At 39.9% G+C, this 23,836-nt stretch overlaps 1 protein-coding gene across 1 annotated transcript in view; it reads left to right on the top strand.

Annotated features, from left to right (window-relative positions):
- The window catches only part of LOC119736275 (uncharacterized secreted protein ARB_06907-like), a 70,691-nt gene that overhangs the window by 19,470 nt on the left and 27,385 nt on the right, over positions 1 to 23,836 (top strand). Inside the window, exons 12-13 of the mRNA XM_038210323.1 lie at positions 11,106 to 11,415; positions 18,697 to 18,804. Of these exons, the coding sequence (XP_038066251.1) occupies positions 11,106 to 11,415; positions 18,697 to 18,804 (418 nt within the window). The remainder of the gene's footprint in view (positions 1 to 11,105; positions 11,416 to 18,696; positions 18,805 to 23,836) is intronic.

Here is a 23,836-nt window from a genome sequence, read left to right as displayed (position 1 = left end):
AAACATTTAACACGTTTAAAGAATTATGACAGAAATTTCAATAAAAAAAGGGGGAAATTTGGATGAGATGACGTTAACAAAGGAAAACTTTAAGAGAAGATGGGGAGGCTTTAAGCTACTGATTAGTGTACATTTATTGTAGTTTTGAAATGTCTTAATTTCTAGTCTCTTTTCTTTGTCTCAGGAGCACTTATTACAGTCTGAAAATAGTAACTGTTCTGCCTAAGATAGAATGCATGCATGTATGTGCGTACATATACATATGTACATGTACAGGTACATGCCTGTTTACTGTAGCGAAAAACATGCACACCGCCATTAGCACCGTACATACTGAAATTTGTATCCTTGTGGAGACATTTCTTGTTCTCATGTACATGTACTACAGTTTTCGAATTTGAAAGTACAGTTCAAAATGCTCTTGTTTTAACCAGAATTAATTTTCTTGGCTGAAATTCGTGCTTAATATCCCTTTTCTAAAACTCTACCATTTGCGACACATCAACATACATTTGAAATTCCTAGTTTTTTAGTAAAATCCATATATCTATTTCGTGAAAACCTTGTGGAGACGTATTCATCTATAGAAATTGCCCTGTGGAGATGTATACAATATTTTTGTTCCCTATTGTGTGCATGTCTACAGAGGGCACGGTGTATCAGATCACATGCACTGAGTGTGTAATATATATATTGGATTTCAATTGTGAGATGTCTGTGAAGTTGTGAACCTCGGTAATTTTGATATTTTTTTATATAATATATTTTGTAATAACTTTTCTGAAGATGTAATAAGTCATCGATTTGATTAGTTCTGGTCATTTAGCCTCAAAGATTCCATTTGCTGTCTTGAAAACTCATGAGTTATCTACACCGCGTTTTAATGCTTCTGTGATGATTGGAATTAAGAAGTACGCTTACATGCACCACAGATGAAATATGAATTTTTCACGCTGTCTTCAGCAAGGCGACTGTCAATGTACGCAATAATTGATGCGGTTTGGTTCTATAAGTCCAGGCCCACAGCCGACCGTGTTAATTGGACTGATATTGTCATGGTTACCGGTTTGTGTTTGACATTGGCTGTTTGGTAGTTGCCATGGATGGTCTCGATGACCTGGAAATTAAAAATCCCCATCAATTAATTGTGGCCAAAAGTGGTGCAGTTTAGCCCATTGGTACAACACGCCGAGAGAAAACCTGAAAAAATATGGCCTTTTTTTGCCCAGGCTTTTAAAATTTTTTAATTTTTTTTTATTTGAAGATTGCTTTATGTGAAATAGTAAGTGTTCAATATTAATGAAGATAATATTTTGATGTTGTAATTTTTTTTAAAATTTATTTCAATCACATTTAATGTTTGTTATTTCAATTTAATACCAATCCCAAGACTGATTTATGTAAAACATTAAGTGTTCTTTAATTTTTCGGTAGTTAGTGACCAGCCTGTACAAAAGCTACCCAGAGAGGTAGGGGTTTAGTTATTTGACAGTTTGCGATAGTTACAAGTATAGGAGGGTTGAAGATAATATTTTGATATTTTAATTTCCCAAGTTTTTTTGTAGCGTATTCCAAATTTTTTATCTGACACTTTTATTATTTTTATTATTATTTGTAGTCATTTCTGGTAACGAAACCAAGGATTATTCAAAAGAGCCCATAGCCTGGCTCTATCTGGAACCGTGGAAACAAAACGCGCCCTAGGCACTGTAGCTCGCAAGCCTTAAGAAACATGTGGAGAGAAGGCAATGAGAAGAAGTTACAGTTTTAGATGTGGAAAAAAAAGCCCACATGAATATATTCTGGGAAAACCCACGGAATCAGGCAGGGACTGAAAACCCAATCCACATATTGGCCCAGGCGGCGTAATTTTTATTCCTAGGAGGGTTAGGGGCAATGTCATGAATAATTCATGTTTATCCATGAGAACGGACAATGACATCAACAGCATTGTTGTTAGTTACTCAACTAGTTACAATACATTAAAGCATTTTAAAGAACAGTTGTCGTCGAGCTACCACACAGTAGCCTAGTGGATAGCGAGATGAGCTATGGATACAAAGATCCCTGGTTCGAATCCACGTTGTCGCTGCTCATTTTCATCAGCTATTTTTCTTCTCCAAATTTATCACTGAGATAATTTTAAATTAAGGGGAAAATAGAACGAGAACCTAAGTCTTGCAATGATTCAAAAGAAAAACTGAATTATTCATGACATTGCCCCTAACCCTCCTAGGAAAAAAAATTACGCGCCCAGGCGGGATTCGAACCCGGGTCACAGCGGTGGAAGGCGAGGAAAGTACCGCTGTGCCAACCTGACTCCCCAATAGGTACCAATCCCTTGTGATTCACATACGGTTTTCATGTCGTAAGCTCGACTCATTTTATTATGAAGGTGCACAAAGCCATCTTTGTGTGAGCATCTGGCATCCCAGTAGCCTTTCTAATTAACTCTCCTTTTTTAACCGATGAGGGAGCACTTGCGCATAGAGCCCATAGCCTGACTCTTTCAGGGACCGGGGAAACAAATGCATGTTCCCACATCACAAGAGCAGTCAACATATGTTTTGTTTTTATCATGCCAATAAGTCAACTTCTCTAAAATAAAGAAAGAAAAGATAATAATAAAAGGGGACGAACCTGTGTTCACAGGAACGGAGTGCCCATCTCTCTTTCGAAGCGATTGGGCCAGACTCAATGTAATGCTGCTGCTGTGGGGGATCCCCACACCTCCTCCACAGCGAGCCTGTTACCTTCCCAGCATTGAATAATGCCGGTACCTATTTAAACCTGGTTGAGGGGAGTAATTGAGGTAAAGCGCCTTACTCAAGGGCACAACACGCATGGCCACGGCGGGGCTCGAACCACAATCCCACGATCATGGGGCCTGTGCTCTACCGCTAGACCACATGTGCCCACATGTCTAGGCTTGCCTAGTACAGCTCTGCTGGACTCAAAGTACTCAGTTTAGAACACTACCGTATTTATCAGTGACTCAGTCAGTCAGTTAGATGGAAAAAAGCTCTTTGGTTCCAGCAAAAACAAGGTATAAGAATCTAACTCTTCCTGTCCGAAGGTTGATTGTTGAACAGCATTTTCTCTCAGTGGCGCACCCAGGATTTAGCTTGGGGGGGGCCTCACAATGTTTTGTTCTCAAATTTTAGAATAGAAGTTAAACTTTTTGTCAAAAATTTTCCCAAAATTTTTTGGCCACCGAAGAATTTTTTTTTTTTTTTGGGGGGGGGGACTATTTTGACGTTGGTGGCGCCACTTACACTCCTATTCTACTGCTTGAAAATAGGCCAAAATATCACGAAGGTCAAATCGTTGGGCTAAAAAAATAAATGATAACCTCTTTTTTGGGGGGTGGGGCTCAAGCCTCGAGGGGCCCCCCCTTGGGTGCGCCACTGTTTCTCTGTATCAGTTTTATGACATTACATGAATTTAAATCAGTGACACAGTGAGTCAACGAGTCAGTTGGTTATTCAGTTTATTAAAGTCGGTCTGTCAGTCAGTCGGTTGATCAGTCTGTCAGTCAGGCGGTCGGTTGGTTGGTTGGTCGGTCAGGCGGTCGGTTGGTTGGTTGGTCGGTCAGTAAGTTGGTCACTCAGTCACTCAGTCACCCAGAGGAAACAGGCTAGCCCTTCTGGTCAAGCACAACTTTAGATAAAAGTTGTACATGTATATTGGTATTCTGCTGATAATAGTGGGTTAAATCGTCACAATGTAACTTTTGATTTCCGTGACGTTTCCTGCCAAACATGAGATGTTCTGTCCCAGGCCTGTGGGCCCAGCTTTTCACACCTGACGTGTTGCAGCACGTGCCGGTCAACGTGCTATGCAACGTGCAGTAATGGAGATGGGTCAAAGGCAGTAATGGAGATGAATAGATAGCTAAATGACCAGTAGATTGCACTCTGTGAAACCAGATCAATCAAAATAATACTTGCTCATACATTAGAAAAGCTTCCCATTTAATAATAACAAGTTTACAGATGTAATATAATCTGAGTTTGTCATTAAGGTGCTTTTAAGCAATTTCACTGGTGTGATTCGTTTTAAGAAAGACATACACATTTGTTACGAATCTAAGTACTTTTAAAGACATTATTATTATTATTTATTTTTATTATTTATTTGTGGTAATGAAACCAAGGTTTTTTCAAAAGCATCCTACATGTAGGCACTGTAGCTCTCAAGCCTGAAGAAACCTGTAGAGAGGAGACAATAAGACGAAATACAGTTTTAGAAGTGGGAGGAAAAGCCCAGAAGAATATTTTGGGGGAACCCACGGAATCAGGTAGGGACTGAAAACCCAATCCCAAAACCCAATTGGCCCGATAAAATGTTTACGTCTGATGTCACACACGTGACCAAACTTTGATGACCCCTCACTAATATTTTGACACAATTTGTGAAAGTGGAAACCATACTCTGAGGTAGGGAGTAAAAATTACGAACCTTATGAATCAGTGAAAGTAATATGTCAGATGTACATGTACATGTATGTAGTTAACAAGGGCAAACTTCAAAAGTCAGACGAGCCCAATTGTGTGTCACATAGTGACCAAAGAATGGCCCTTCAAAAGTTTCAGATGCCACTGGGCCATGATGAATACTTAGTGCCTCTCCCATGTACAACCCCCAAAATATGCCGTGTTGGACCTCTTTCACTTTTGTAAGAAACCATGCAACAGTGCATCTATACACGGGTCTGGCACTGATCTACACGGGGAAAAATCCAAACCTGGTCGGGCCAGGGTAGATCTTGTACCTGGGTAGAAAATCCAAAATCTACTGATGACCTGTGTACATGGGTGTTAAAAGTGTGAACAATATATGCCTTGCCTACCCGTGTTTGATTGGGCCGTATGTTACGCTTTTGGAGACATGACGAGACGAGATTGCAGCCTTTGTAAATACATTGTATGTAGTGTTGTTATAATACAGTATTTAAAATTTCACTTACTTTTTATTTACCAAATCAAAACTTGAATTCCTTCTCTTAAAATGAACATGTATACTACGAGTCATTATCCAGGATACAGCAGGGTGTCGGGGGAGTGGGATATTTCAAAATCTTTGCTTCGTCCTGGGTTTGAGATTTAAGGCCTATGACTTGGGGGATTCGTTTTTTTTTTTTTTTGTCTGTTTGTTTTTTTCACTCTGAAAATTTATTTGGGCTGTGTGGGTGTGTTTTTTGCCCTTCCAAAGTTTGTAGCACTTGTGGTTTGACAATACAATGTAATTCTAATTTCATTCTTAATGTGCACAAACGTGTATCGCCAGAGTCATTTAGAAATGTGTTCAAGAGTCCCTAGTCCCGCTGGTCTGCAGAAACTTTCTCTTTGCAACCGTTGAGGGGTGCTCGTGCACAGAGTCTATTATGTGGCCATTGAACCCCTTCAGTGGCCATTAGACCGATGACATTTATTTCACTTGAAGTTGATGTCATTTGAGCAGACTTTTATTTCTGTAATTGGATGTAAGGCCGTTAAATTTGGCTCTGGATGAAAATGGTGCAGGTTGGTGTCAAATGTACGTGGGTGTAGGTCATCGTCAGCAGTGATGCAGAAGAAGTGAATTGATTAGAATTAACCTACCGCGGCAGAATCGCGTCGACGGAGCTTGTGAAAATAATTTCCGATTACATGATGTACAAATGGACGTGGAACGCGCAAAATCTCAGACAAACAAAATTTAGCGCACAAAATTCCATAGGGTTGTCTAAGGGCGTTGCTAACTTGCAAACGGCGAATAGGTCAATTCAGTATTAGATTTGTCTTTCACCAGCATTGCTTTGTAATCACAATATAGACCCTTTGCTTTCAGCAGCCATCTTTGACATGTTTTTTTTTTTTATTTAGTAGTAATGACTTCAAAGAGGGTCCTTTCAGTTATATCCTCATGGAAAAGCATTCCTCAAAGATTGCTGCAGTGAAAGAGATCTGCAGGATGCCCCCAAGAAAATGTCTGTCTGACTATTTTTGAAAACCATGAGGTCAATTTTGAAAATTGTGGTTGTGCAGGTACTCCTAAGCCTTGGCCTCGACCCCATAATGATTTTCATTAAATTTCAGTCACGCATCACTACACAATTGATAACAACAACAATTTTGGACACTTGTAACCAAGTTCCAATTGCCTTATTCAATTTCATAACTGTGTTTTAGTAAGCTGTGTAAAATCCATCATGTTGTGAAAAGGGCTGCAGATGGGATTGGAATCATTTGCCTGGCTATCAGTCATCGTGGCAAGACATCAGTGTAAGGCTCAAGGGCAAAAGATTCCAATCCCACACCGCATTCATGAGCCTTCTTTTCTCACTGAGCAGGATTGATTAAGGCATAGAACTTGATCACAGCATGGAGCTGTGTTTATAGCTCCATGATCACAGTGTCCAAAAATGTTGTGCTCAATTGACAATTGTGCAGCAATGCATGACTGAAATTAAACGAAACTCATAGGGGTTGAGGCTGAGGCTTAGGAGTATCTGCACAACCAAATATGTTCATGCGTGTACATGTAATTGACCTCATGGTTTTTAAGTTATCTTGAAAACAGTCAGACACTTTTTTTTGGGACATACTGTTACTGCTGTCGGAGAGCTCGCGAGAAAAAAAAATCGCAATCCTGCTTGGGTGGGACTTGAACCAAAGACCTGCAGGGCCAATTTCACGGCGCTGCTAAGCACAAAAATTCGCTTAGCACAAAAAAGTCTGGCTTGTAACAGCAGGTTACCAGCCAAAACTCCACGTGATGTATATTGCTTGTGATTAGTATTCAGCTGTTGTTTGCTTAGCATGAAAATCACACAGAGTTTTGGCTGATAACCTACTTTTATAAGCCAGAATTTTTTTGTGCTAAGCAAATTTTTGTGCTTAGCAGCGCCGTAAAATTGGCCTGTATAGACTATAGATATTTAACCCACAGAACTTGCCAGGGTCGGTGGGCTTGATCAGTTGGACAAAGTATAAGTAGGTGAAGGGTAAACCCAATATTAAAATTTACATCTCCTCCCAATGGAAAATTTGATACTTGTTCATTTGATCCAATCAAAATCCCCCGGAGCTCAACAATTTGATCAGTTAAAGTCGGTCGGGTCGCTAGCATGAATGTTCTGAAGAACGGTTCTAGTCACAGTTTAACTAGAAGGAATACTTAACCAGGTGTCCTTGTAGATGGATGTTTACCAGTTTTTGCGGCTTTTCTGCGTTTACCGGTATTTGCGGCTTTTGTGCATTCAATCAATTACTGTTCCCCAGTGAATGGTAAGTGTTCATCAGTTGTGGCTTACTTGCTAACCAGATCGAGGCCAGCCTTTGTACCTATGGAAATGTCATCTGTGAAAGTTAAAGTAGATTTTGCAAACCAATCAACAAAATTGGAGGAAAAGGATCCCAGGTCCACAAAGGGAATGAATTTATAATTCTGTTTATTCGACAGTGCTCACTGTATTCAATTTCACTGAAGATCCACTTTAGAAACTGACGCAATTCAGGTCTGTGCATTTGAATATTACTCTACATAACTTTAAATCTATTTTCTCACTGTGAGGTACTTTGTACATGCATAACAGATTTGTCAGTGTTGGGTATGTTGGTCTGCTGATAGTAGGCATGCCACTTTTCCTCAGATCCGCTGATTTCCTCGTTTTTTTTTTCCTTCTAATGAATGCAAATTGAAAAATACTGTACGAACATGACAAAAACTTGCGTGGTTTGGAATTTCATAATTTTTCTAAATTCCCAGTTGCATGCATGATTTATTAGGCTATGTGAAAAAAGTGATGATGTAAAAGATTATGAATAATAACAATTAAAATGTGTATTGCTCAGTCTTAATATCAGTGATCAGTCACACATATATCCTCAGAATGAAACATTCTTGCAACCGGAATAGCTTTGTTACATTATACCTAAAACCTACATGTAGTACTTGGTATGTAGAATACCTTAATTGTCAGAAGAACATGTAGCATCAAATGTTAAGGCAAAATCACACTTTCTATTGGAGCATAAACAGTATGCATTCGTTTTCCTAACACTGACAAAATCAGTAATGTAACAAGATTAACTATGAACAGTGGCGTAATGGGGGGGGGGGGGTTGCGCGAATGGGCGAGGGGGACATGCCCCCTCCCCCTCCCCCTCTCTCTAGACCAGTACAAGCACTGCGTGTGAAACTTATTATAGGTTTTCCCGGCCAATTTCCTTAAATGTTCATGTACTTCTCAAAATCTGCCATTCATTTTCGTCTGAATTCGAGAATTTCTCTTCACTGCCAGAGCATTCGATTCCATTTCAGTTCAATCAATTAAGTGATTGAGCACCACCTTTCATTTATGTCCATTCAGGTTTGTTTACAAGCCTTCGTTTTCCCCTTTAGAGGGCGATTTCAAACTTTCACTATTCTGTTTCACTTTTACTAAGTTTTAGTTTAATGCCATCGGCACCTGATACCGTCAATCAAATTAGCTGTACCTGAAATCAATTTAGAAAAGGTATGCTTACGTAAATGAATGCACTGGTAACGTAATTGGCCGTCTGTTTCTCAAAACCGAATGCACGGACAATGAAAACGATTAAACTTTTGTTGAATTGAAATGGAATTAAAGACTTGCATTTAAATTCAGACGAAAAGGAATGCCCGATTTTCAGCTAATGAATGAACATTTCATGAAATTGGCCGGGAAAACCTATACTGGACCTATACAAAATGTATTTTAGAACAATGAATGGAATAAATGTGTGCATTTCTGAGCCAGGAAATGTATGCGTGTCACACTTGTAGTCTTTCACAAGTCAGTCACAAGTAAAAAAAAAACAACAAATAACGTCACAAGTAATATGGATGAACAATAATATAGGAATGTCTCAATCCTTAGGAACAATTTGACAATTGAATCAAGACTAGATGACCTGCGAATGATTTTGGGAATGACTTGTGTATGACTTGTGCTGACCTGCGCACTCACCCCATAATAATTAGGTTACTAATTATGTGGCTGACTTGACCTGTCATTTGTTTTACACTCGAAGCCGAAGTTTACATGGACAGTGGGATGATTTTAAAGAAAGATGTGGGGTTTTGTACGTTTTGATATTCAAATGTGACATTACAGCATCTGATATCACCAGTCTGCAATTCATATAGATACATACATCTGTGATATCGTTAACTGAAATCTTTTAATTGAAATCTTTTAATGAATTTCTTTTCTTCATGGCATTTTAATTAGGACTAATTGAGAACTAATTTTCTTGTAACACAATTTTCAAATCGATTTACTCTATGCATTCGTGCCATTCTGACCACAGAGTTTCTGCATTAGGCACGTTCCTTCGCAACTTAAAAAGGTTTGAAGCATTTTGTGTGTAGGCACCATGTATTAATGTTTATTGATCATGATGCTTATTGAAAACCTATTACTTACAATTGTGGCAGATGGCATGTATTTGTCTTTCTAATTTTGATCACCTAGAACGTCATCAAAAATAAAATTTATTTTCTACATATATGGACCTCTGACTACACTAATTGGGTTGTGTTAGTACATGTACACAGTACACTTGTGTTACTCTTGTCTCCCTCCCCCCATAAAAAAATTAATAAATAATAATAATAAATAATAACTGAATGGCCTGAGAACTCTGGTTCACCAAGTAGGTTTTTGAGTTAGGTTACAATGAAAGTTATATGTACATGTTAAGGAGGCTTTTGATATCAAGAATATGTGCAGGTCCTCCTTCAATTGCAGTATTTCAAGCGTTTTAAAATAGTAAATACCTGTAGTGGTGTCATTCATGTGCACTGTTACTTTTCTTGTACATGTACATGTATGATACCTCAAAATTCCCTGCAAACATGTCAGATCTCACTTCGTGTTACATTCATACGTGCATGTGCTGTTGTACCTTTCAATTAATTAATAAAACAATTTGAAACTCATGAGTTTCAGTGTTTCTTAAACATGAAATTGAAAAAATAAATAAAAAATCCGGGGGGGGGGGGGAGCTAGGATCAGGAGTGTGCATAATTTGAATGTTCATATTGGTTTGTACTGGCTGGTTTTGTTTTGTGTTTTATTTTGCATGGTTTGCAGGGGGAATAATTTCTCTCTATAAGGCACTCAGCATGGGCGTCGCGAGGGGAGGGGGGGGAGCAAGGGCGGCGCTTGCCCCCCCCCCCCCACCTCCCCCCGGGAAACCCCCCCCCCCCCCCCCCCCCCCCCCCCCCCCGAAAAAAAAGACAGAAAAAAAAGAAAAAAAGAAGTGTGAAGTCATATTTGCTATTGATTTAATACACATTTAACAAAATGGGCATCTGCAGGGGTGTCAATGGGGGTGGGGTGGGTAAATGTACCCCCACCCACCCTCAAAAAAATATGCTAGAGAAAGTACAAGGATTTTTTAGGGAAAAGTTCCTTTTGGCCCCCCTCCCCCTACAAAAAATCCTGGGGACGCCCATGGCGCTCGGGCTTATATTAAAACAAAATAAAAGGGAACAGAGATTTTTGAGATTTGAGAGAAAGAAGTGTAACTGTAAATTGTTATATGATCCCATGTAGTTACTTGCGGAGAAAGAAGTATAACTTATTTTTCTCTTGAGAGAAAGAAGTATAACTGTAAATCATTATATGATCCCATTTAGTATATATATGTTTCTTGCGGAAAGGGGTGTAATCATACATGCAACCTATTACGTGTTAGAGTAAGATGGGATGAAGTATAGGGGCCCGCAACCATGGATCACTTTTTAATCAGACTTGTGTTTTTTGAAGGAAGTGTTTACTAAAATAAAAAAAATAGCAAGCAAAAACTGGTATGTGTAGGCAATTGATTAACACCAGCAATTTGTGATGATGTGACTAGTTTTATATTGGTAGTCATTTTGCATTGATGAATTTTGAATCGGCAATGAAACGGAATACCTCGGTGCTGTCTTTTGTTGACAGGATTGAAAAAGAAAAGTCTTCATTTTCATACAATGGCTTAGCACCGAGAGCCTTTGTCTTTTTTATATGCCTTGTCTTTGTAAACATACACGTATATGATATTATTGTGGGAGCCTGACTAATTTTCAATTTTTTTTTGGATTGGCAGGAAAACCAATGATGGGGGTGCAGTCAACGACCCCCAACTACGCAACTTCACCAACCAAGTTGCCAGGCGGTCGTGGGAAGGCACCCATGTAGCATCGTCTTGTACTACGGACACCTGCACATCCGGGGAATTGTCACCCTCAGCCCCCAGCATTGGAAAGCAGAGATACAGTCAGAAAGGAGTGCCAGACTTGATAGAAGAGGGGGAGACAGATTATACACTCAGTGTGGTGAACCCAGCGTTGGGGGAGGGACTTTTTGGGGTTCGAGTCCTGCGACAGAAGGTGCCATTTAGAATGAGCACAGTGCAAGTGAGTTTTCCATTTGTTTTATCAGTTTCCCATTTTACACTTGTATTTTTTTTACACCCGAGGGACTATGGTACCCAGGGTGAAGCGGAAGGAGCCATGCATTCTTGAGGGTGTAAGAACGCATGTCACAATAGTCAACAATTGACAATTGTTGACTGCTGTGATTTTAACACCCAAGGGATGCATAGGGTAAAACTGAGGGTGCTATGCGCCCCGAGGGGTTTAAAATGACATATCCCACATCACAGCAGTCAACAATTGTTTTGTTATATTGCGCCAATAAATAAAAAGGATAAAGGTTTGTAACCTACTATGCAAGAAGTAAATGTAATCACTGCGGTGAAATCTTTGATAACTGCAAGACAGAGGCTGAGGCGGATGCAGGTCAAGTCTCAGTCTGGCAGGAAAGTTCACAGTAATCAAAAGGTTACACTGCAGTGATTTAATTTATGTCTTGAATTGTGAGTCAAGAACATTTATCTTTTTGACTTATTGGTGCGATGGGACAAAAGAGTTGTTGACTGCTGTGATGTGAGATATGGCATTTTTAACACCCGAGGGGCGCATATAAGCACCTGAGGCGAAGCCGAGGGTGCTACACGCCCCTCAGGTGTTGTTTTTTTGATGGTGCTTTTTTGCCACTTTTGAGAGCGCCAGTGGAGGAAGATTGGGTGCATGTACTGCTTAGCACGCTTATTACTCGTTGTATGCACAATATTTTATTCGGAATCTACACAAATTACAATGTAACCCATGATGTCTTCACGTGAGCTTCAGACGCCTCAGCAATATGTGCAAGAGATCTTCCGAGTGGTCTCCCCCAAGATAGGGTAGGTGGGTGTAGGGGGTTGGGTCAGGGGAGGGGAAGGAGATAGGGATTGGAGTTTGGGTGGGGTTGGGATGTGTAGGTGATAGGGTGGGGATGGTTAGGGGAGGATGGAATGGGTGTGGGTAGGGGGTTGGGAGGGGGAGGGGGCGGGTTGGGGATGGGGTAAGGTTTTTGGATGGGGTAAGGTTTGGGGGAGGTGGTGATGGTGCTGTGTCTACATGTACATGTATACCCATTCTTGTTCTGCATTTGTGGCGACTACACAAGATTTTTCCCATGGTAATACAAGTATGGGGAGCAGAAAACACTGTTGGGGCTGCAAAAATCCACAACTGGGTCCTAATTACCCTAACAATGGAAAACTCCCCCATAATACAGTGACGGCTAACCTATATACACATGTATTTATTAGGTAATCTGTTGACTTTTTATGTTGACATTTAAAAACTGACCCCTACACCTAGGCACATCAACAAGAATCCTGATCCCCTTCCATCATGCCCATCCCCAACCCTACCTTCAGCCTCCCTTCCTGCCTTGGACAGCGAGCCATGGCGGCTTCGCCGTTCTAGTTTAACCATTGGTTACTTGTGCTAGGGGCCATATGGCGTAATCCTATACAATAGCACTGCCCAGCTCAAAGGTGCACGACAGTGGATCTGTCAGCTAGGTAGTCAGATAGGTAATGTACAACTAAAGGAGGACAATGTATAGGCTGGCCCTCTCTGGAACCAGCAGAAACCCCATAAAGAGTTGCACATGATAAACATGTACACAGATGCACATTTTGAAGATGGATGTTACCTTCAAATACATGTACTGTACATGTAAATGGTTTGATAAATTGGGCACTCTGTCCCCCCCCCCCCCTCTCTCTCTCTCTCGTATGCAACACCAAATCAAATATCAAGGTCCATGTCCAACAGCCACCGTGTCGCGATCGGGTCACAGCTGGCCAGACGAACAATGCCACCTTCCAGTTTTCATTGACTGCCTCGCTGTCTGATCAGCATGCAGCCCCACTCAGGTGTTGGCTTCATATATGCCACTTGTGTAGCATGTGGCCAGTACGCCCGTGGCCTGCGAGGAGGCGGTTTAGGCAACACCAGCTTTTTCTGGGAAGGTCGAAGCCAGCTGGTACTTAATTCAGAAGGTGACAGGAGTTCTTTGAGGGCATTATCGTTATTCTCCCACTCTGCAGACCATTTTTTTTATGATGGGTTGGTCAGCAGCGCTTTGCAACGATCTCTTGTTTATGGTATACCCTGGTCTCCTGGTATATATATCCTGGTGTTATTATTCAGTGACACATGGCAGCCAGAAGGCTGAATTACGGTCATTTTACAATAGTTGCATAGATGTATCAAATCATCTTAAGATATTAAAGTTAAAACAAAATCAACAAAGTAAAATATTAAAAGCCATGATCTCATCGGTAAACGTAAAAACACCAGAAAACGTAACTTTAAAATATTACAAGGGAATGTGGTGGGGGGGGGGGGGGGCTTGGTAATGTTGGGGCTAGGGAAGAGGTTGGCAAGAGAATAGGGGGGTGGGGTTAAGATTGATTAAGATTACATGTAGGAATTGGATAAGAAATGTTGGTTAAAATAATGAAACACATTAAATAAAATCTTGAATAACATCAAAAACATAAAATGACACTAACAGGTAGAAGCTTTTACACATGTACGTTAACATTCTTATGATTGCTGATTTGTTATATCTTGTTATTCAAGATTTATTCAAGATTTTATTTATGTGTTTTATTATTTTAACCGCAACACCTTGGCAACTAAAACATACATTCATGATAAAGCCAAGAGACCGTTACTCCAAGGGAAACTGGTTCTTTCAAAAGACATCAACAAACTTTCCCTTTGGGTGACGACAGAAAAACGCCACCAACATTGGGACGTATCTCATTCCCATCGTAGACAGCAACGTGCATACATCATGTGCGAGCAAACACAATATGTATTGTAAAAACTGCTGTTTATTGTAAATGATTGTATGTACGGTACGTACACAACACACTTATTCAGCCCCAAGCTAACAGCAGGATGATCGATCAGTGGTTGACCACACACACTGACCACACCGCGATACACCCGTCTGTGATCTATAAACTAACACATACAAGGACAACATTTATACAGAAAAAAAATTGTCATTTAAGTTATTTAAATGAAGATTGCATTTCCCTTTTACACACCTGTAGCAAATCCTGGCAAACACTGTTCAGCTACACTTAAAAGTGCAAAAGGAGTGATTCGGGGGATGCTCAAAGGTTAACAGTGGATTAGCTTGGCTTCCTTGGAGTGTGTGGCTGCTCATCCTACCGTAGTTACATGTACCGGTACATGTACATGTATGTCAATGATGCTTTCTCTTTCATTGAATAATGAACTGTTTCAGAGGTTGAAGTAGAGGCCAGGGTGTACCACCTGGCCTCTCCTTTAAGGAAAGGCCTTGACTGGAAGGCTCTAAATGGAATGAAAACCCTATGGAGCTCAAACATGTCCAAGGATGTCAAGCTCAGTTTCTTCCGGCCCACAGTGGAGTCCATCCTGCTATGGGGTTATTAAGGCTGGACGCTAAACCTGACCCTCCAGAAGTCCCTCAATGGGAGTTTTACCAGAATGTTGAGGATGGTGCTCAACGTCTACAGGAGAGACCACATGTCCAAGGAAGCTACTGCCATGACTGCGGATCTCACAGAAGATCATATACAGAACACTGCCACAGGCATCCTAAGCTGCCGCTAAGCCCACTGGTGCTGTGGGAACCGACTCATGAGGCCAACAAGCGAAGGGGAGGACAGAGGACGAGCTACGTCATCCTAAAGAGAGCTGCTGGGGTGGAGACCTCAGCAGAGCTGGCTGCCTGTATCATGGATAAGGGAGACCGGAGTTGCCATAGGAGATCCCGCCTGCGGGTGACATAGTCTCCCTTAATGTTGCTGTCTTATGAAGCTTTTTCAGACCATCGTCTCACGTACAGCAAGTGTTGAAATCAACATGGGTTCTCTGTAAGCCGAACCAGGTCCTACAGATCAACCACATGCAGCAAGGCATACTATTCACACTTACATTTGTGCACCAGTGTGCACACAGGTTGAGCTTACATGTTGGATTTTCTACCTGGGGAGAGCCTCTCAACACTGGTCAGACCTGGGTTGGATATTACCATTGCATAGGAGCAATGTTGGATTCTTACTGGTGAGAAAAGGTTTCCTTAAAACACAAAGATTATATGGACAGTGTGAAAGCCCTTTGGTTCGTTCACGCCCTTATTTTTTTCCCGATCTCTAGATCAAGCTGGATTGCCATCCGTGAAGGTCCTGGCCTTGCTAGTACTTGTAATTACTTCTCATCAGTTTATTAAACAGATGTTAACTTCTGATGTGGAACGTGCATATGTAGTTATTTTTACACGCCAGGGATGCATGGCATTGAAAGCCTTGTTTTCACTTTTTGGAGGCCTGAATTTTGAAAACAAAACCTGGTGGCATTCAGCTGATAATTTTGTTCGCTGGATTAGTCCATAGCCGACCCGATGTAAGTGTGAACGGTACCCTTGCCTGCCCGTGTTTAATGGGACCCGGTTCTGTTAACGGTGTACCAGTGTACACGGGTAGGGGAGACGATAGTGTGAAAAGGCCTAAGGAGCTGTACAAAGTATGTATGTTGTGTGACGGATGAAAATACACTGTTAAATAGGTGTTCTCAATGAGATGAAAATTAAAACAAATTCCATTACATAAAAGGCCATGTACATGCATGTAAGATGCACAGCTAGTAATTAGTGTGATGTTTCTTCTGGGATGCTTTACCAACTACAATGCATGCGTATGAGGGTAGATTCAAAGGGTGGTTGGGATGGCTAACAAGCCCCTGCCTCCCCCTTCTTAATTATTTCCATAGTGGGAACAAATCCCAAAGTTCCTTTTAAAAGCTCCTGAATAACATCATCACACACTCTTGCAAATGTTGATTCATTGCATCAGTGCAGGTCTTTTATTTTGTGTGCTTGACTGTAATGCCTCATCCCCACCATATCCCCTCCCTTAAACAATTGGACTTCAACATCTGCCACTGCCTTATTTTACAGTACCCTAGTACATAAAGATAGCATTTAATAAACAAATTAGGTGTTCCAACTGCGCATTTGCACTTCAAGATTTGACGATTTTGCTTTCGGGATAAACGTTTCATCGTATGCGTGCAAAAACATAGCGGGGTACCAGCAAAATTGAAGAGATTGTTGTGTTCTGTAGTAGCATTTAAAAAAACAAAACCGTTTGGACAGCGAAGTGTTTTAGGTGTCTTGTACATGTATGTCCAATGTGTGTGCAAATGAAAGTTTCAATCTTTTTAAAATTGAATGAAAAATCACACAGAATGCAGATTCGGTTACCACGTCCCCCCTATACTTGTGTGCATTTATCTGCCGTGGTTATCCCCCCAAAAATTGTTAAATCTTGTTGTGCACCAGACTATTATCAATGCATTTGTGTTGTTAATTTACAGTGTAAATGATGCGTGCATTTCGTAACTTAAACAATGTGGTTTATGGTCAGTCTCTTCAACTCTCTTGTAAATGTTCCTATTTGCTGAAGTTATTAAGTCATGTCCTTGTTTTCCAAATTTCCTCTTGAGTCATCATCGACACAGGTGGGTTGCGATCCTTGAAGGTAATCATACACGTATTTACCCTCCTGGTAATTTCTGAGTAGTTTAATTAACAATCTTTGGCTGTTTCTTGACAATTGGACCACGGTACGTGAACTTTTTCACCCAAGGGATGCATGGAACCTGAGGCGAAACAGTGTGCTGTGCATCCATCTAGTGTAATGAAAAGAAAAAAAAACAACATGCATACATACATCCAAATAATATTTCAACCATTTGCATAGAAATTTGCTAACATTCTCCAAAGTTGAAACAGTTGCCATGAAACAGTTGCCAAATTTTAGTTTGCTTCTGCTTTTGTGCCAAATATGAACTGGCCGTAACTTACAATTATAGAATATTTGTCATATGTCGCCTTGATATTATCAGTTTTATTTGATTTGGTATGCATTGTTGTACCAATTATAGGTCATCATATGTCAGGCTCACTGGGAATAAACAATTTGCTTATTAACACAACAAGGAAAACCTAGTGAGGCTGCTCCCAGGACACACAATATTCAGTGGAAGTCTTTTCATGCATCTGGTCTATACAATGGACTGGAGTTAGCCCATTCATTGGTATTGACCTATCACCGTTTGCGAGTTAGCCACGCCCCTTAGACAACCCTATGGAGTTTTTGTACACTAAGTTTTGTTTGTCTCAGATTTTGCGCGTTCTGCGTCTATTTGTATATCATGTAATTGGACAATATTTCACACGCTGCGTTGACGCGACTCTAACGCGATTCTACCGCAATAGGTTAATTACGGGGTAAACCGTCACAAACGACTGTCAGTTAGTGAGATAAGTGCAAAAAGGACACTTAAAACTGGCCCTCTGGTACCAGAAAAAAAATGCCGCGATTTTTTTTGCAACCTCTAGTAGCATATTCTGTGTAAATGTGTAACATGACATGCATGTAGGTTCCCTTTTGCCAGAGATGTTCACACAAGGAAATAACCTTCAGTAAGTTCTTATCATTGAACATTGGGAGATAATACATGTAATTGGCATCTCAGGAATATGTTGCTGAGCGAAATGAGAACGGAAGATCTCATTGAAGCACTCTAGCTCAAGTCCTTTTATCAATCTGGCTTAATATAAGTGGCAAGATTCCCCTTTTTGGATTGTTGCAGAAACAATTAATGATATTTTCTGATCGACGACCAACGTGTGTTAAGGTTGGAATTGGATTTCATGGTTTTAAACCACCATACCACATTGCAGATTTTGTTCATGGCTGCAAAAGTATTTCAGACGCCCTTGGTAAAGTTCATAGTATTGTGAGAGAAAAAAAAATGAGTCGAGAACTTTCTTTAATCAAATTTCAAATTGGTGCTGATGAGCTCAGTTTAATTAACCTCACACTCTCCTCATTTACAGTGTGTTTTATTTGGTGCATTTCTTTCCTCATGGATCTTCTATTGTAGCCAAGGATTGGCCAGTTTGCATCCTAAGTTTGCTCCAGGCCAGCACAGCTGGTGCATAATTTCACGCACCCTTGCTGTTGAAATGCATTTTAATAGGTTTGTAGGCCTTCAGACTACGAAAGTCTTAATGAAATTTCCCACTAGCATGCATGGGCCCTGCTTTGGTCATCTCACCTTTTTTTTCTAAAATTAGCCAACCCACTTTCCTAAAGCAAACAATATTGCAGAAATTGTTTGTTTATCAGATGAAAAACAGAGTGTAGATCAAAAGACAGTTACCCAAATTGACCTGGGGTGATGATCGCTGATTTTAAATTGCGTGGGCTTATCGCTTCATCTTTGCAGATACGTTTCAGTGGCAAGCAGGCCCGTCTCACAACAGGCAATGTGGCAGCTCTTAGTTTTTCTGAAGTTGGCCGTCTCTTGCTGCCTTGGAGAGAACGAGAGATTCAGGTAATCCAAAGGTTTTTGAATTTTCAGGTTAAGAAAATAAATTTGGAAAGTATTTTTTTATCTCCACTCTGACAGGTGATTGGTTAATGCAGGCACAGGTGTAATATAAATATTCATATCCTCCTGATTCTTATCCAATCAGAGTGTTCCATCCAATTTTGGTAGCAGTGGAGACTTGAATAAGTGAGAAACTTGAATAAGTTCAAGGAACCCCCCCCCCCCCCCCCCGATGAAAACCCAATTGTTTGCAATAATTATGTCAGTGCCAAAGTGTTTTCTTATCCATTAAATTTCTTTCCAATAATTTTGGGAATTTCCTTTACTAATTAGGCCAATTAACAGACACCTCGTTTTCCCCGCTTTTGTTTGCTGGGCTAAATATCACAACATCATCATTGTTCACATGATTTTCCATGAGGTTTTAATAGGGTATAACTGTGCCAGTAAGCAACTTGGTGAGTTTAAAGCTCACCAATACTGTGGTTTGGCAAGACTATTTGCAGATATCTGGGGACAAATTAAAAATGCTCGCAACTTTTGGGTATAATAGGAGCCATTTTGGATCGTTACTATATCCTCATTATTATTCAGTCGCTTATTTGCGTTAGAGATTGTTATTGAAGTAAGGATTTTTAAGTAGAATCACCAAAATACAATTTTCAAAAAATCAAAAAAACAAAAGATACACCCAAATTATTAAAGATTTATGTAAATTAGATATATTTAGGGTCAAAATTAACGATGGCATCCATCCACATCTTGTTTGTTATGGTTCAAAGATTTGAAAAAAAATGGCGTGAAATTATTCTCAAGAGAACTTTTCCACATTTGGCTGGCCTACTATTATGTGACACATACACAATGTGTATACCCTATGTATATTGAATGGAAATACGCATGCGTACGCCAAGAAATGTCCGCCGGTTCGATGTAAACAACCGGGTTTTTCCGTTTGTTTCTCAGGACTGGTAAGACATTATGTTAATTTCCAGGCGTGTGAAATCTCAGCTTTTAAGATGATTTCAGCTTCTTTTTTTTTTTGGATTTCAGCTTTTTTCAGCTTTTTCCCTCACTTGCTGTGTACAAAAGTATAGGAGATATCCCAAGTTCAGCTTCTTCACACCTTTTTTCAGCTATTTTTATAAGTGGTCACTCACACCCCTGATTGTGAATTTTCCTTCAGCCAGACCTTTGAAATACCTTTGTTTACCTATGTAGGATAGGTAAACAATCCAAAACATAATATTTTCAGGGATTTCTGGCCGTACGGTATTGCCCCTTTAACGCTTGTGTAACAAACATGCAAATCACCCTCACATGTAATTGCTGGCAAACATTTAATATGGTCAGACCAAATAAACAGGTTATTTTTAGTGAACCGGATGGTAGAGTTAATGGTCTAGATATTGATTGATGGTTTGTACTAAAACCCTGCATGCATTGCTGCAGTGTACAGGTGTGTACCAAAGCGTAAATAAGGTAACTCATCATCAACATCACCAGGAACTAAATACCGGAACTCACATATCAGTAGAGTAATTAGTTTCAGGAAAAAGCAGGATTCTGTTTTGGCAAAACACTTCCAGGCCATTTAACCTATTATTTTTTACCCTAAAAATTAACACATGATCGAAGCAGCTCATACTTTTTTTAAGACGGAAATAGTGGTATCCAACAGGCTCGATATGCTAGGATATGATTTTGAAACTATCTTCAATTTTAAATAAGACATGCCAAGCCTAGTAGAACTGGTCCCAGAGTGCACAAAACTCTATTTGTTCAGTGCCGCTATTCACTTAAACTTCTTTTCACGCATTTGGTGTACACAAATTGCCCATTCATTGGTGTTACGCAGTATTCCTATAAAGGTTGCCGGCCAGTAAATTGGTCCGAAATTGCCTACGCCGGCCAAATCACGATTTGCATGCCCTCAAAATCTTCAGTATTTGAGCACACTGTGGGCCATGAACTGGAGGGTTTGTAAAAAATATGGGTGGAAGCCGTGCACAGGACTGTGAGCTTGTAGTTCCGTTCAATTTGGATGAAATTGGGGCCCTAAAAGCGCTCTATTTTGCAATGGAGTGTAGGCATCGTTTTTCAAAATGGCGATCGGCTTCAGGACTATTTTAAGGGGTGATCATCTTCGGATGGAAATTTCTCCTAAAAGCATCAGTTAACCCCAGGTAAATTGAAAAAAAAATGAAAGAGGATGAAATAAGCTTTAATTTGATGTGTGTCTCGAACACCTAGGAGGGTTGTGAGTATTTTTCCCGAATTTCTGACGTGGGAACATTTATCTTTGGGGTCAATGGAAGTTTATTTACTGGTCTTGAACCACAAGATAGCACTGCTGCTGGGGAGTTAGTCAGTCAGTCAGTCAATGAGTCATTAGGGGAGTCAGTCCAAAATGTACAAAGACTGTACAAATGTGATGGTTTGAGCCAATCAAACATGTACACATATACAACGGAAATTTCCAAGAATGCGTCTGTAGAGGCACCGTTGGAATGGCCTGCTTTCATTGACTTCTTCAACATGACTGTTGCCAGAAAGAATAATTTCACAGGGAGTTTAGTCCCATTACTATCTGTATACCAACTATGCTTTTCAACAATAATTAAATCATTACTTTTTGGATAGAGCTGCAAATGATGGACTGTAGCTTTAACATATTTAATGAAAGGTCCGGAAAAAACCCCCACTAGTTTGACACAGAAGCAAATAGAGCAACGTTTGTCGTCACAGCCCGCATAAAAGTAAATTAAAAACTTCCCATGTCAGTAAATATAGGTCGTGCTTTGTTTAGAATCAGGTGGAAATTAAAAACAGAAAAAAATTGTACAATTACATACATGTACATATGAAAACAATGCAAGTAGCACATGGCATTGTATTTAGTAGGGTACTAATTTTTACTATTAAATGCAACATGGCTAAACATTGTTTGCACTAATTGTTCGCTCGTTATTCTTTCCAATTCTTGTCTTTGTTTTTCTTATGTTCAACTGCGGCTTTTGCATAATTTTCGGGCAGGTTTTGAAGACAAGATCCCTTTTTACAAATGTTTTAATGAACACCATTTTCCATAAATCAGGTAGACTCTTAACCAAATACATGTAGGTTGAGTTTTGTCAACAAATAGAACATGAAATAGTTTATTATGGCACTTTTGTCAATGTACATGTAGGTCGTGCTTTATTTACAACATGGAATTGAGGGAAATCAAAAACTTAGGGTAAACAATAACATGCATACAAGTTTTGTAAAAAAGTGAATGGTATTGAATTTTTAAAAAGTAAATACACATGCAGACCTACTAAATGTGATTGCATGCACTCTATACAATCCAGTCCATCCAGACTCCCCACCGGTCTTAAACAGAGTGTTTAATACCGACCAAACACATATTTACATGTATTCCCATTCATAAATACCTTTTATGTCAAAAAAAAATCTTTTTGGTCCAAAAATCAAAACATGTCAAAAACTAGACATTGCCAACCTTTGTGTTCAACAATTTTTACTTCATGTTTTACGAAACACCCCTCTGACTATAATATGGAATGCCCCTCCACAGCTTGTTACCTTATAAGGACATTGGCTTGCGCGTACTGCGCGATGTCGCGCAAAACGCAGCTGGGCTGGTGTAGTGTGAATTTCGCGATTCGGACAATGAAATACTGATTCACTGGTAGTACATTGGGCATGCATGCGTGAGGAATGTGAACGTTAATTCAACCAATGAAACGTTAAAAGGCACCAGATTTCATGGGAGTCCAAATTTCATGTGACACTGGAAAAGTGTTTAAGACCAGCTAGCCATGTCTTTATCATCTGTTTAAGACCGGCTACGTGACGGGCTGTCGACCAATAGGAATGCGTAAACTGTCTTAGGTATTTATGAATCATTGATTAAACTTATTTCTTCCCCTTTGATTATTATTATTATTATTATTTATTCGGCCAACAATGACAAAGCAAATATACATGTATATCATAAAGTAAACAAGAACTGATTTGAAAAGGAACCAATAATGTTAAAAGAAAAGTATGACTAGACAAGACTGACGTGACTGAATGATGCGAGAAGGAATGGGCGGGGGGAGGGGGGGGGGTTGGACAGTTTGACAGGAGAGAGGAGATAGAGGGACAGAAAACAAGGTTTTACATGTAAAACACTCCAAACCAGCCAGGGTAATGACATATTGTAAACAAGATGTATTTGATATGGCGGTTATTGTCAAAACTGCTTCCAAAACTTTTTCCAGGAGACTTTGACGAAAAAAAAAAAAAACACCATAATTTTTTGGTCTACCTCCTTTAAAAAAAAACTTTTTTTTTTCGTTAATGGTGCTTGGCCTGTGACAGTGAATCTCATGCTGTCTGTTGAATTTTATGTTTATTGTACCTGGGAGGGGGGTGATTTCATAGGGTTTTTTTTCCTTCATGGTGCTTTTTTATATGATATTGCGCAATATGCCTTTGGCAGTATAAGATCCATCTGTCTTCATTCCCTACCTGGGTTTAGAGAGGAGACAATGAGAGGAAATTACAGTTTTAGAGGTGGGAGGAAAACCCCAGTTAGGATAATCTGGGGAAAACCCACGGAATAAGGCAGGGACTGAAAACTCAGTCCACATGTTGGTCCAGGTGGGATTCGAAATCGGGTTATATTTGCGGTGGAAGGCGAGCACAGTAACCACTGCGCCAACCTGATCCCCAAATGTGTCTTTTGTTCACATGTGGATGCTTTAAAATAGACTGGCAAAGTGAAAGCATCGTGAAAGCTTACAATAAACTTTCAACCGTAAGCCTTATTTAATTGCAGTTGAAAAAAACAAATCTAGATTCCGAGGTGAAACTCGAAAAGAGCACGGGGAACGCATCTTTAAAAAGACTGATAAAGCACTTCAGGTCTTTAAGGCATTGTGAAAGCCTGGAACTTTTAACAGTGAAGCCTCAGAACAGTAAGACTTTTTTTTTTTTTTAATTGCAAGGCACAAATGTGTATCAGGCCACATAGGAGAAATCA

The sequence above is a fragment of the Patiria miniata genome, unplaced genomic scaffold (assembly GCF_015706575.1).
Source record: "Patiria miniata isolate m_02_andy unplaced genomic scaffold, ASM1570657v1 HiC_scaffold_10, whole genome shotgun sequence".
Classification (NCBI taxonomy): Eukaryota; Metazoa; Echinodermata; class Asteroidea; order Valvatida; family Asterinidae; genus Patiria; species Patiria miniata.
This window is presented reverse-complemented; position numbering and strand designations above follow the sequence as displayed.